The following is a 13300-nucleotide window of genomic DNA, read 5'->3' on the forward strand; positions in this document are numbered from 1 at the left end:
ACCAAATTTAGCATAATTTTGATAAAATTTCTTAAAAGAAATTTGAAATTTTAATATTTTGGGTGGAAAATAATTATAAAAAAAACCCCTAATTTATCGCTATTTTGATAGATTTCGACATTAGTTAATATGATCATGAAGGATGTATGCATGCATATGTTATACGGGGTAATGCTAGGACCATATAAAATGACACGACTTGTGCCACAGTTCGTCTATGTGGTGAGTTGTGAGTGATAGAAATATGTCCTCACATAAACCCACCGTCACATCTCTACTACTCAAAACTCACCACGTGAAAGAATTGTAAGTGGGTAGAGATAGCATAAATCATAGGTAATAGCGAAAGGTATGGCTCCTAGAAATTTGTATGTCTTAAACTTTTCTAGTTTATCGTAGTGAAATTACATGTGTTTGCATAGAGGTCTTCTTGATCTCAGAAGTGGTCAAACCATTTGTCTTTGCAAAGCTTAGGACACCCACCTATTGAACATATGCTTTGGTTCGGGAAGTCTTGATCTCACACAACCTTTCCAACAATATATTGCTTGTGTGATTCAAAGATTGTTTGGCTTGGTTTCGATCAAACCCTCAATGAGGTTTGAGTTTCGGTGTTGGAGAGTTTTCTCGTTTGTGTGATATATTTCTCATTTTAGGTTAAACTTAGCGGATCCTCTCATTCTTTAGAAGGTAGGTAATTGACATGTCTTCACCTTGGTGCAAAAATCTTTGTGATCAAACAGTTTAAATATTTTTTAGCCTAACCTTACATTTTTCTTAAAAACTCTCATGTTTGAGGTATTTTGAATAAATTTTATCAAAGTGAAGGTGTTTTATTGGGTTTCTTGGCCTCGATATTATGTGTAACTAGTCGCTAACCCGTGCGATGCACGGGATAATTTTTATAATTTGGCTCAAAGCATATTATGGCTCAAAGCATATTATAATTTTTTTTTAACCCATAATAGTACAGAATGTTAAAGCAAGAGCAAAATGGGGGAAAATATAAGGAGAATACAAATTGACTAAAAAAGGGATGAGAATCTTAACAAATTTAAGTTAAGAATAAGCAGTTGCCAATGTAAATCCTTCAATTTAAGAACTTTCATGGCCTTACAATTAATGCCCAAAAACCAAGTCTTGTCTGGTTGAAAATAGCTACGGAATAAATAAAAAATTTTAAAAAGGGGGGCTCTCTCCTTTTCTTCTAACCTCAAGTGTCAAGCAAGGATCATAGGATGGATTATGGGCAATAATAAAAGTCCACAACACAAATTTGGGTAAAAGAAACCACCTGCAACATTTAACATTCTGTGAGGCAAAAGATATGACAATCCAACTACAAATTTGAGTTAAAAAATTAATTGCAAGTAATATAGAAAAGCATGATTCCAATCCAAAATTTGGATTCTAAAACAGTAATAGGTTCAGGAACAAAATATGATCCAACTCAGATTTTCAACAAAGATGAAAAAATTGATGTGTAACCCCAAAGTCTTAGGGCATAAAGTTCAACTTAAGCAATCTATATATTAAACTCTAGGAGTTTAAACTTTCTTTTTCAGTTTTAGATGTCTTTGTGATTCTCATTAAAAAAAAAAAAGCTTTAAATGTAAATAATCACCCTTTCATCAACATGTTTAATATAAACACAGGCTAGGGAAAAAAACCATAACCAAAAAAAAGAAAAAAAGGAAAAAAAAGAGAAGAGAATCCTATAGAGTTGAGAACAATTACATCTCAGCGAAGAAGCAATTAACAATAAAAGTACTAAATTTCTAAACTTTGTTTTATCAACATAGCACAACTTTTTCATTAAAAAAATTAAATTAAAAAAAAAAAAAACATAGTACAACTTAAAATGATGAACCATAGAACAATGGCGAACTTTGTTATGTTTTTTTTTAATAGTAGAAAAAGGAACAAAACGGAATAGTAGAAGAATTAAAACCTTCTAGGTTGTGTTCCTTGCAATCCTCCAAAACCAAAGGAAACCCATCAAACAAAAAAAAAAACATGAAAAATAATCAAGCAATAGGGAACCAAACGAAATAAAAGAAAAATCCATATGGAAAAAAGAGAGGAAAAAATAGGGATGTACAGAGATTCAATGGTGGAGTTTACAAACAAATAGAGAGACAAACGGATATAATTTAGGAAAACAAATTTGAAAAGAATTGGGAGAATTACCTGACATGAGAAACCAATCAAAATCTCATCCTGATTATATTTATGCTGAATAAAACTTTGGAGGCTGTACTTATTTTGCTAAATCTTGTCTTTGCCATTGCAAGGTGAAAACAACACAACTTTCTTATATCCTTTATGCAACATAAATTTCAATGAGGTTGATGGCATGCTAAGCATGGTTGTAGCTCTGTACCTGCAATTACATATATGTACTTACATATTTGTATTGTAAGAGTTCCAATTAAAACAAATTAGAGATAATTAATAACTTCCCTAATATGAAAAAAATTCATCAAGAGCATTTACAAATATAATAAGTCAGGATAATTCAGTGATATAACAATAAGGGAAGTGGTAGAATAAATAAAATCTAAATGCATCTTATAGGGAGTAACAATTAGCATAGCTGCTCCTGGCTGCTCCTTTTGGAATTAAATCAAACATATCTTTGCAGCTCTCCATAGCATTTTAAATCACAATCATATCATTGAAAAAACTATAGCACTATAAGAAGAAACTATACAATGTATAAAAGGAATTGAAATGGAAGAAGATAAGGAAGATTGAGGATTCAAGGTGATCTTACCAAGGAGTTCTTGAGAAATTGAACCGGGAGATTTTGGGGCAACATTCACTTTTACCCTCTGCTTCATCCTGAAAACAAAACCGTCACATGCATGTGATTGGTCCTTATGAAAAACACCAAAATTATTGAATTCCTCTTTGTTCAATAATTTTAGCGGTGTGTAAGAAGAGGTTTAGGGTTTTATCGGGGAACTTACACAAAGGATAGTATATAATAGAAAAATTAGCACGAATGATCAATGTTGGTGATGATGATTTAGTGGCTACGTGATTGACCTGTCAATGAAATATGCAAGAAGCAAAGAATTAAATTAGATAATAGCAGTGATTCAACAAAAAAAAAAAAAATAGAAAAGAAAAGAACGTAATTGGGCTAATTAGTACTCTGATGTTTAGGGTTTTAACGGGTTTGATTGAAAAACAAATCAGAGGTTGAAAGGGTAGAGAAGAGAGATGAGGGAGAGAAATAGAGAACAAAGAGGCGGTGTGTAAGAAGAGGTTTAGGGTTTGGGGAAGGAGAACAAAAATTTGGGTATCGGGTTTGGTTTTGTCGTGGAAATAGAAATAGGTTTTTTTTTTTTTTTTTTTTTTTTTTTTTTTTTTTTTAAATAATGCTGATGATTTAAAAAAAAATGATGACGTGGATTGGAAAATAAAAATAGTTTTTTAATTTTTTTTAAATGGCGATGATGTGGAAAATTGTGGAAGCTTCAAAAGCTTCGGTTTTATATATATTGTTAGAGATATATATTAGACATATTAGCCCAGTGTAATAGGCCCAAGCCCGTTCCTGCTTATACTAGTAGTCTAGGGTTTAGTCGCCTATATATACTCATGTTAGGGTTCATTGTAACAAAGGAAATTATTGTACTACACTCTCATACAATAAAGATGTAGCCCTTAAGGGATTCCTCCGTGGATGTAGGCCGTAAGGCTGAACCACGTAACCCTCATGTTCTCAGTGTTCCTCCTCTACGCTTCCTCTTCCGCATCTACTCTAGCATACACAACGTGGTATAACATATCTCTATGCTAATATTTAACATGGTATCAGAGCAAAGTCCGTTCTTGGCATCAAACAAATATTTCTACACAACAAAGAAGAATATCACATGCACACCACCATCAAAAGTCACGCATGCTTCTCTACTGGATCTAGACTCCACGGTATCTCGCAGCCACCGTGGCGCAGTGCGGTGTCCAAGATCCACAAACTCAAGCAAACCCGTGACATCAATATCAGATCTGTGCACATCAAGCCTTCGCCTGATGAAACCAACAAGACATACGTGCTCCACGGCATATCGCGGCCAAAACCCAGAAACCCGACCTCCAACGGCAGCCGCACGCGCCACCACGCGCGACCAATGGCTCCTGGAACTCTCACACGCGCCGCCGAAGATTCTCGACTCCCAGCTCGGATCTCAGTCACACGCGCCGCCAAGCCGGCCTTGTCGTCCTCCGATCCACTTGGCCTGAGAATCTGGTAATCATACGAGCTCTCACGCGCCTCCACGCGCCGCAGTAGCCACCGGAAAATCTCTCACACACCGCCCAGATTCTTGACTTCTAGATCGTCTTCTGGGCTCACGCGCCGCCCTGTCGGCCTCCTCGTCCGCCGATCTACGAAACCTGAAATTACGGGCCTCAACCGAGATTACACGCGCCTCCACGCGCCACCCAAGTTTCTGGCTTCTCTTCCACGCGCCGGCAACGATGTCACGCGCCTTCCACTCGCCGGAAAACTACTGCTGATGTCATCAGATGACGTCATCACTCCACGTCAGCAGCCACGCAAGCACATCCACGTCAGCCCTAGTCCACGTCAGCGACACGTCATCAGCCACGTCAGCAGTGTCGTCTCGTCAGCACCACGACCCGGACCGACCCGACCCGGACCACCCGGATCTGACCCAAGTCCACTTTTGACTGTTGACTTTGACTCTGGACCAGTTGACTTTGACTTGTTGCGTTGACTTTTGACCAAAAGTCAAAATTTCCAAAAGGGCCTATCTTGCTCAGTTTTTCGCGTAGATTCCGATTTTGGCCTCCGTTTCTTCATTTGAAGCTCCAAAATTGGACATTTGGCACATTCTTCATTGTGGTTTCTTCAAAGGCATTCTTCAAGGCATCTTCAAGTGATCTTCTCATGCTTATCCAACCTCAAGTCTTCATCGAGCTTCCGCCTTGAGTTTGAGGGAGGGTGTTAGAGATATATATTAGACATATTAGCCCAGTGTAATAGGCCCAAGCCCGTTCCTGCTTATACTAGTAGTCTAGGGTTTAGTTGCCTATATATACTCATGTTAGGGTTCATTGTAACACAGGAAATTATTGTACTACACTCTCATACAATAAAGATGTAGCCCTTAAGGGATTCCTCCGTGGATGTAGGCCGTAAGGCTGAACCACGTAACCCTCGTGTTCTCAGTGTTCCTCCTCTACGCTTCCTCTTCCGCATCTACTCTAGCATACACAACGTGGTATAACATATCTCTATGCCAATATTTAACATATATATATATATATATATATATATATATATAGATTATGCTTGTTGATGCAAGTACGTTATCATTTTGATCAATGAATATGTAGAAATTATCTTACTCGCTGATCTTGTAAGTAAGCTTGGGATGTAGCACATAATCAAGAAAGGACTTTGCTGATTAGAATACCACATGTGGGCGGAAAAAGGATTTCTTAAATGAAACACGTTTTTTGTTTTCTAACTTAACATGTACTTGAGCTTCAGTAAACCTTAAATAACCCCAATTTTAACTACATATGCATTTTTTTGTTATAAATATATAGTTGCTTTGCCAATGCCACATGGATTAACAGAGAAATGAAAAAGGAGGTGCTTAAAAAAATGCCAACATTTTCTATATTCCAAATCCTCCAAAAAGGAGTTACATAAGCAATCGTTTTATTTTAATCTAGTTATGAATGAGATAAACAGAGCCATATATCCAGTGCTTCATAGCACTTACAATTACTTTTTCTAATTGAAAATTTAGAATTCTTTCTGAAGATATTTAACCACTTTCTTGTCGAGTTGGAAGGCTTTGGTCAAAACGTCAGGATTAATGGGAGGATTGGATCCAAAAACAGCATTTGCTATTGTGATTGCGCCTGCATTTTGGCTGCTTAAACCAGAAATGGCAATTGCATTGGTCTTTCCCACATTGACTTGAAAGTGAATGAGACCAACAGGAAAGACAAAGACATCCCCTTTGTTTAGGGTTTTGGTGAAGAGGCGATTATCAGTGTTGGATGTTACAAAACCAACGAAGAGAGTACCCTCCAAGACTACTAGGATTTCAGTGCCGCGAGGGTGAGTGTGGGGAGGATTTTGTCCATATGGTGCAAAGTCGATTCGAGCAAGGGATATGCCAAGAGTATTGAGGCCTGGAAATGTGTCCACGTTCACATTAGTGACGTTGGACCCAACTTTATTATATGTGTTCCTAGGAATGTTCAATCCACAAAAGTAGAAATCATCAGCTGTGACAAGCTTTGGATCCTTGCAGAACTTTCCATTAACAAATACTGCATAAAGGAATATTTATTGTTATGGAGCTAGTCATTAAAAAGAATGCTTAAAACTTCAATGCAGAAAATAATAAGGCCAAGTAGCTAATATTATTTCTTCCATATTTATATTCTAGTCAGTGTAGATTCTTTACATGACGAAAATAATGCAGAAACTTGAAAAAAGAAAAAAAAGTTTGTACCAGCTGACTTGTCGGAGTAGTCCTTAAGTGCAACACAGAAGTCCTGCAGGGGAGAGGGGTCAGAGGCAGAGGCAAGAGAAAATGCCAAGGCGAAGAGGGCAACAGTTAGAAGGTAAGCTTTCCTCATATTTCAGGCTTACTCGATCTTCTGTTCAATATATCTTTGCTTCGGGATTCGAGTGAGGGAAGCATGTCTATTTATAGATTAGACGCATTGAATAGGTCCGATTTTCCATATGTGAATGATGCATTAAGTCTTCGACTATTACCAATTTTCTTTTTGATGTACAAATTAGAGTATTCTTTAACCACTATCACGCGCCTTAAATGTTCACCAAATTAGACCTGTTCAATGAGATAACGTTACGCTTATATGTGTACTAAACCTGTACTCTGTCCACAAAAGATAAAGCTCTCAACTTACTGAACACACCATCTCAACGTATATTCAACTTGGATGTATCTTTATTTCAATGGGTTGTTAATAACTTAATATTTTGGTGGAAAATTTCTGTGTGACTTGGGCTTACTTCAATGAAATTGCTTGAGAATTACCATTGTAGAACCCATAATTAGATGGATTCAAAGCTTCTAGTGTATTACGTAACTGCAATAATGAAAGTCCAATTGAAGATCAAGTGGTAAAGTCTTTGCCAATGAAAGGCACCATAACCTTTCAAATGAACTTAAATTTCTTCATTCAATTATATTTCTTAGTCTAATTCATGTTAGGAATTTAACCTAATTCATGAAACTATGAGATACAAAAAAACAGAGAAATATATATATATATATATATATATATATATATACATGCACCAAGAACAATCACATGGCACAAAGATTTATGTAGTTCAACGATATGTGCCTACGTCCATGGAGTTGCCGTGATTTTTACTATATCAAGGAGAAAAATACAATTTTCAATACAGCAAACTCTAATGTGAGGCAACAAATAAATACCCCAAGCAATAGGACCAAAGTGGGCTTAGACCTATCAGCCCAAGCTTCTACTCTATGGACCAAGAACAATCACATGACACAAAGATCTATGTAGTTCAACAATATGTGCCTATGTCCATGGAGTTGCTGTGATTTTTAATATATCAGGGAGAAAAATACAATTTTCGATATAGCAAACTCTAGTATGAGGCAACAAATAAATACCCCAAGCAATAGGACCAAAGTGGGCTTAGACCTATTAGCCAAAGCCTCTACTGTATGGACTATGCCTCACAAAAAATCTCATTTATAACTATCACGCTTCCAAGTCGGGTTGGGTCACAATCCAGATCGAACACATAATTTAAGCTCCACAAAACCAAATAGGCCCTTTGAATCAAAACGTCCTACGACACTTTGACCCTAAGTGGGAGTGTCAATTGGCAGTCCTAGGGTGTATATTGAAGTGACAATCCCCTTATGCTTAGAAACTCCTATTTTCTGAATTTTAGCTCCACTTTTCGATTCAAGCTCCCAAGAGGTAACACATGAGTTGAGAAACTGCAAGTAAAGAGGAATAGGTTATTATTGCGCGACATCACTATCAACAAAGAGCACAACCAGAGCCAAAGGTTGTACAACCTCCCCCCCCCCCCCCCCCTTCTCTAACATACTACAAACTACTATAATTATCCCCTAAAAGCCTAAGCAAATAAATAATCAAATGCCCTGAACATCTTCCAAATCAACTCTAAAAACTTCATTCGTTGAAGTTCCAGCACACTGGTCATTAAGATCATCATCTCAACCACAAGATGATGAAGACTTGAAGCTCATATCAAGAGCTCATACCCATAAAGCCTGAAAGTGACCAATTGCACACTAAAAATCAACAACAGAGACAATGATAAGCATGCTATACCATTGCTCATTTTTCTCTAACTTCAAAAATTCCTTTCAACCACCTATTTTGTCAGAGATCTTGTGTTATCCAACAATTATTCGCATGCTTGAATAAAACCATCCTCGTACTCATGATCACAGATGTAACTTTTGAACTCTTCAGCAAATGAACTTGAACTTCCCTAGATATTGTTAAAAGGTTTGAGAACATTTTGAAATTAAATGCAATTGACATAAACGATGATAAGATTCTAGTAACACTTATGCATTTGCTTTGGCATCTTGGTTAGTAAAAATTGTGACTAGCCTCTTTCCACACCTCACTTTTATTAAAGTTAGAAATAATTAGGAATCAGATTTAGCAGTTTCCTCACACAAAAATGCAACACCAAAGACCATTGTTTGTCTATGATGATACACTCCAATTATAGGTGCCAATGATAATAGTTTTTATTGGTTCAGTACATGGAATCAAAATAAACTACATCACCAAACAAATCATAATCTATGATTATTTTCTTGTCCATCCAAAATATATAATAATGGGGCTGTTTGGTAACATTATTCTAGTAACGTTGTATGTATTTTTTGGAAGTACGTGTGGGTGAAAAAGTGTGTGAAAATGCATGTAATGTTGTTTAAAAACTGAAAATATGTGTTTAAACACATGTACCAAATATTGGACTATCAATATCAAATTCTATTTCGTTGAAAAATGATACATTTCCAAAACTTCTCATCTCAAAATAATGAAAAATGTATATTCCTTTCCCTCTTTCCCTCATTTGTTTAGATTGTAAATACTCTTAGAGTGATTTGCTAATTTTGCTGGCAACCAATATCTTCCTTTGCAATGGAAATTTATGTTTACTCCATGGAATTACAACTTCTTGATTGTGTTTGGATTTTTAAAAAAGTAACACAATATTTGCAATTCTTTTGAAAAAGGATAACCATGTAGGCTTTGCAACCAACTCTCAAATCCAATCCAAAAGCAAAGCCCATGATTCAATCTCATGGCAAATTATTTTTTAAAAGCCCAGTTCTCACGGGCAATATCAAAAAAGCTCAGTTCTCACTACCAACATCAAAAAGCCTAGTTCTCACTAGCAATATAAAACAAAAGCCCAATTCTTATTGGCAATATTAAGAAAGCCAAGTTCTCACTAGCAATATCAAGAAAATCCAGTTCTTATTGGCAATATAAAAAAACCCAGTTCTCACTGGCAATATCAAAAACCCAATGTACATTGGCACTATTTTATCAAAAGCCCAAGATTATTAACACTTGGCAAAAATACTATGTCACAATTATTTCACTTAAAAGTCCAATGATGAACAATGTTTTAATTTCTTAAACATTAATATAATCTATGGCAATTATCTGTTCTCAAAAATCATGGAAATCATCTTATAAAAGCTCATGGAAAGTTATTTATCTTAAAAAATTATGATGTTTTTCTCATACCATATTATAAACTGATGAAATTTGTATAGTAAGAACCCATGGTCACTATTTATATCACAACATTCATATTATTTAGTTTCAAAACTCATGGTAACTATTCATCCTACAAGCTCACCATTTAAATTATGGCGTGGTTATCGGGAACCATAAACATTACTTATGATATGGAATTCATCATTTCAAAAAAATAGTAAATGTTATTTACAAAAGCATTTTGAAGTAATTAAGCTTATGCTGTTATTTTAAATATTACAACTCATTGCCCAAAGACCCATTACAAATATCTATCAAAACCCAAAATATTCACTAATAATAAGAGCCCATGAGGGATGAAAAACCCATGGCAATATATGTCCATTTTGTAGGTCCAAATATGCTATAAAAGGAGAACAAGCCTAAGTAAAAAGGGGGATGAACACAGCCCAGCCCAAAGGGTCCAATCCATGTGAGCAAGCCCGATCCAAAGAACTCCAGCAAATGTAGAGGACTGAAATAGACAACCAACTTCCCTTTTGGTCATCCTTGACCAAGGTCTAGCTGAAGGCCTCTACAAGAGAACCAAATCTTTAAGAATGAACTAGGGGCTATCCCATCACTTTTCTGTCACCTTCTGTGGACAGTGCCTAGGGGTTGTACTAGCAGTTGAAGTCTAATGGGAAATAAAATTTCATCACTTTCCTTAAGACTATATCTCTAGAGGAAGGGGAGCCATAACCAAGTTATCCAAGTCTTAACGAATCAATGCTATAAATGTCAAAACATTCAAGAAATGGTTCATGTGTCAAGCCCATGAATCCTAAAGGGGAAAATTTGGGAACATGTGGTTTGGAGGGCAAAAACGGGATCTCCAGTGGAACCCTCTAAGGTGGGCTTAAACTTTGACACCTGGCTTGGGGTGTTGGAATCCTACTTCCTAGGATCCAAATCTTAGTTGTAGCACTAACATCCTTCCATAATGCTTGTCTTAACCTCATTGGGTGAATAAAACCTCAGAGATCCAAGCATTTAATAAAAGATTATGCTAATTTTACCCATGTGTGACATTGCCCAAAGAGGCAAGACAGCCCAAAAGAGAATCCACCATTTATAGCCAAATCCTAGGATAATCAAGCCTGCTATTCTGCCCAGTCCTACGTTTTGGACTTTTGCTAATTAATACCTCCCTAACCTCCACTATAAAAGGATAAGCACATCAGCCTACAAAACACACACCGGCCCCTCTGAAATTTCTGCCATTCTTTTTACTTTGCTTGTGGTTTAACTTTCCCCAGCTCATAAATCATTCCCCTTAGCCTACACGCTCTTAGCCTTAGACATCCCCTTTCCTTTTTTGCCTATTCTAACCCCACAAATACTTCCTAATCAGTCATAAACAACCATTTACCTGTTAAAGACATAGTTTCAACATTAACTCTATCATACCATCACAAGCTTACACACACACACACACACACACACACACACATATATATGTATATATATTCCCCAAGAATCTTAGTTCAATATTTGCTGCACTGAGCTAGAATCTCTTTCTCCCTTCACACCATGCCAAATAACCCCTTTCTTCTCACCATGAAACCATTTTTTTTTTTTTTTACTATTGAAGGATATAATGTATTTGTAACAATGAAATTCTTCCCTCATATTGATGTAATGATGGCTGGAAATACAATAGAGCCCCCTGGCCAAGACATACAAGGACTTCCAGAAGTGAACACTTTCTTATATCTATTTAATAATTGACTGCTGGACTAAGTTTAATTTCACCCTACCGCTGGGGAATTTATTTTTCTTGTAATATCGAAAAAGGACCACTAATGTACTAATTAACTATTGTAAAGTATTTTTATTGGGCTTTGCTACTATTTTATCAAGGTGCAACCTTTATTTCTTGCTTGGATAGGCTTATCACCACATCGAAAGCCTTTGGGCATCATTTCAAGAGCCCATCGTTGCGTTTCGGCTTGGCTTTCCCATATTTTATTCGAAGGCATCAATTTCCCCCCTCAACATTATGTTATTTCTTGGTTGACTAAGCTTTACTACACATTTAGTTTCCTCAATTTTTCACATTTTTTAAATAGTGTGGAAAGGAAAAAAAGAAATCAGTATATGTTTTGGGGAGAAAACATTTTGTAATAGTTGGTCCTTATATATGATTTTAGTGATTATCAAAATATAAATTATTATATGGAAACAAAGTTTATATAAAATGCTCATTAACTTCTCCAAAAATAAAAAATAATGTTAGTTTTCATGTGAAATAATCAAGATTCATTTTCATTTTCTAATAAAAATTATATATTTTCCTTTTTTTAATTTTGTTGTGTTTTTAAGCATATCTGGATATATTATAACGTATTACATAATATCTTGCCATATATAATAATTGAAAGTAAAATGCAATATGTTTTCTTGCCATTTAAAAAAAAAAAAAAAAGATATAGACTTCCTTATTGAATATATATTATATATTAGAATGTAATCACATTATTTTGAGATGGATTTGGGACTATCACTTAAAGTCTGAACTACCATTCTCATTTTTTGCTTAACAAAAAATATATATATTATTTGAAATTTTCCTGCACATTGTTTGGGTTTGCGACTAGTGTATTCATAAAATCTAAAGCATTTTGACCTCAAAAAAATAAAAATAAAAACTCTAATGCATTTTGTAGGTGACTACTTGAAAAATTAAATCTTTCGGTTTATAATGGATAAGTGTTTTCTTTAAGGAATTGTGGATAATGCTTAATTTTATCTTAAAACATCATTAAGACTTACGTAATTTTTCTCATCAATGTTACATGTATTATCCATAATGATTGAGAAACTAGGAGGAAAGAACCAAGCTCTAGAAGAGGCTTGACAATTGAAACGAAGCCATACATGATCTTCTGTATGTAAAGCAAAGCATGGGCGGCGCAATGTATAGTTCGGGGGTTCATCAAATAAACCCCCTGAGCTAGCAATATATATATATATATATATATATATATAATATTTTGTTTCTTTGATTTGACCCTCCTAAATAAAAATTTGAACACTCTGATTCTAAATTTTTTAAAAATCCACATGAAATAAGTTTAATTATGATCATCTTAACAATATTTTAATCTTTTTAAATACAAAAGAAAAAAAAAAACACCTAACAATAATCCAATTTTATCTAAAATCTGGGAGAAATAGTAAGCCCAACAACAAAGTAAAAATTTTTTTCATCTAAAATCTTTTTAAAAAGCCCATTTAAATCTTAATAAACTTGAAATAAACTAATGAAAAATTCATAGTTTACATTGTACAATCATTGTAATATTTACATTGTTTCTAAACAAATGTGTACAATATTGTATAGTTTTTGCAAATGTATATAGTATAATGGGATAATTACACATAACCCACCTGTGGTTTGGGCGAAAATCACTTTGCCTACCCGTGGTTTGAAAAGTATCACTTAACCCACCTGAGGTCT

At 35.2% G+C, this 13300-nt stretch overlaps 1 protein-coding gene across 1 annotated transcript; it reads right to left on the bottom strand.

Moving 5' to 3' along the window:
• Nucleotides 1–5642: 5642 nt before the first annotated feature.
• Nucleotides 5643–6663, bottom strand: LOC115962800 (germin-like protein subfamily 1 member 14). Its single transcript, XM_031081672.1, has 2 exons — nt 6513–6663; nt 5643–6327 (listed from the first exon to the last, which is right to left on the bottom strand). Exons 1-2 carry the CDS (start codon nt 6637–6639, stop codon nt 5792–5794), a joined length of 663 nt encoding a protein of 220 aa, XP_030937532.1. The 5' UTR covers nt 6640–6663; the 3' UTR covers nt 5643–5791.
• Between the last annotated feature and the right edge of the window lie 6637 nt (nt 6664–13300).

Source organism: Quercus lobata, chromosome 10 (assembly GCF_001633185.2).
Source record: "Quercus lobata isolate SW786 chromosome 10, ValleyOak3.0 Primary Assembly, whole genome shotgun sequence".
NCBI classification, from domain to species: domain Eukaryota; kingdom Viridiplantae; phylum Streptophyta; class Magnoliopsida; order Fagales; family Fagaceae; genus Quercus; species Quercus lobata.

What these genes read in the sequence shown, in the direction of transcription:
- LOC115962800 (XM_031081672.1), bottom strand. Translation starts at nt 6,639, where the DNA reads ATGAGGAAAGCTTACCTTCTAACTGTTGCCCTCTTCGCCTTGGCATTT. An exon ending in CTACTCCGACAAGTCAGCTG is followed by an intron (nt 6,328 to 6,512) that starts GTACAAACTTTT and finishes TCCTTTATGCAG; the next exon opens with TATTTGTTAATGGAAAGTTC.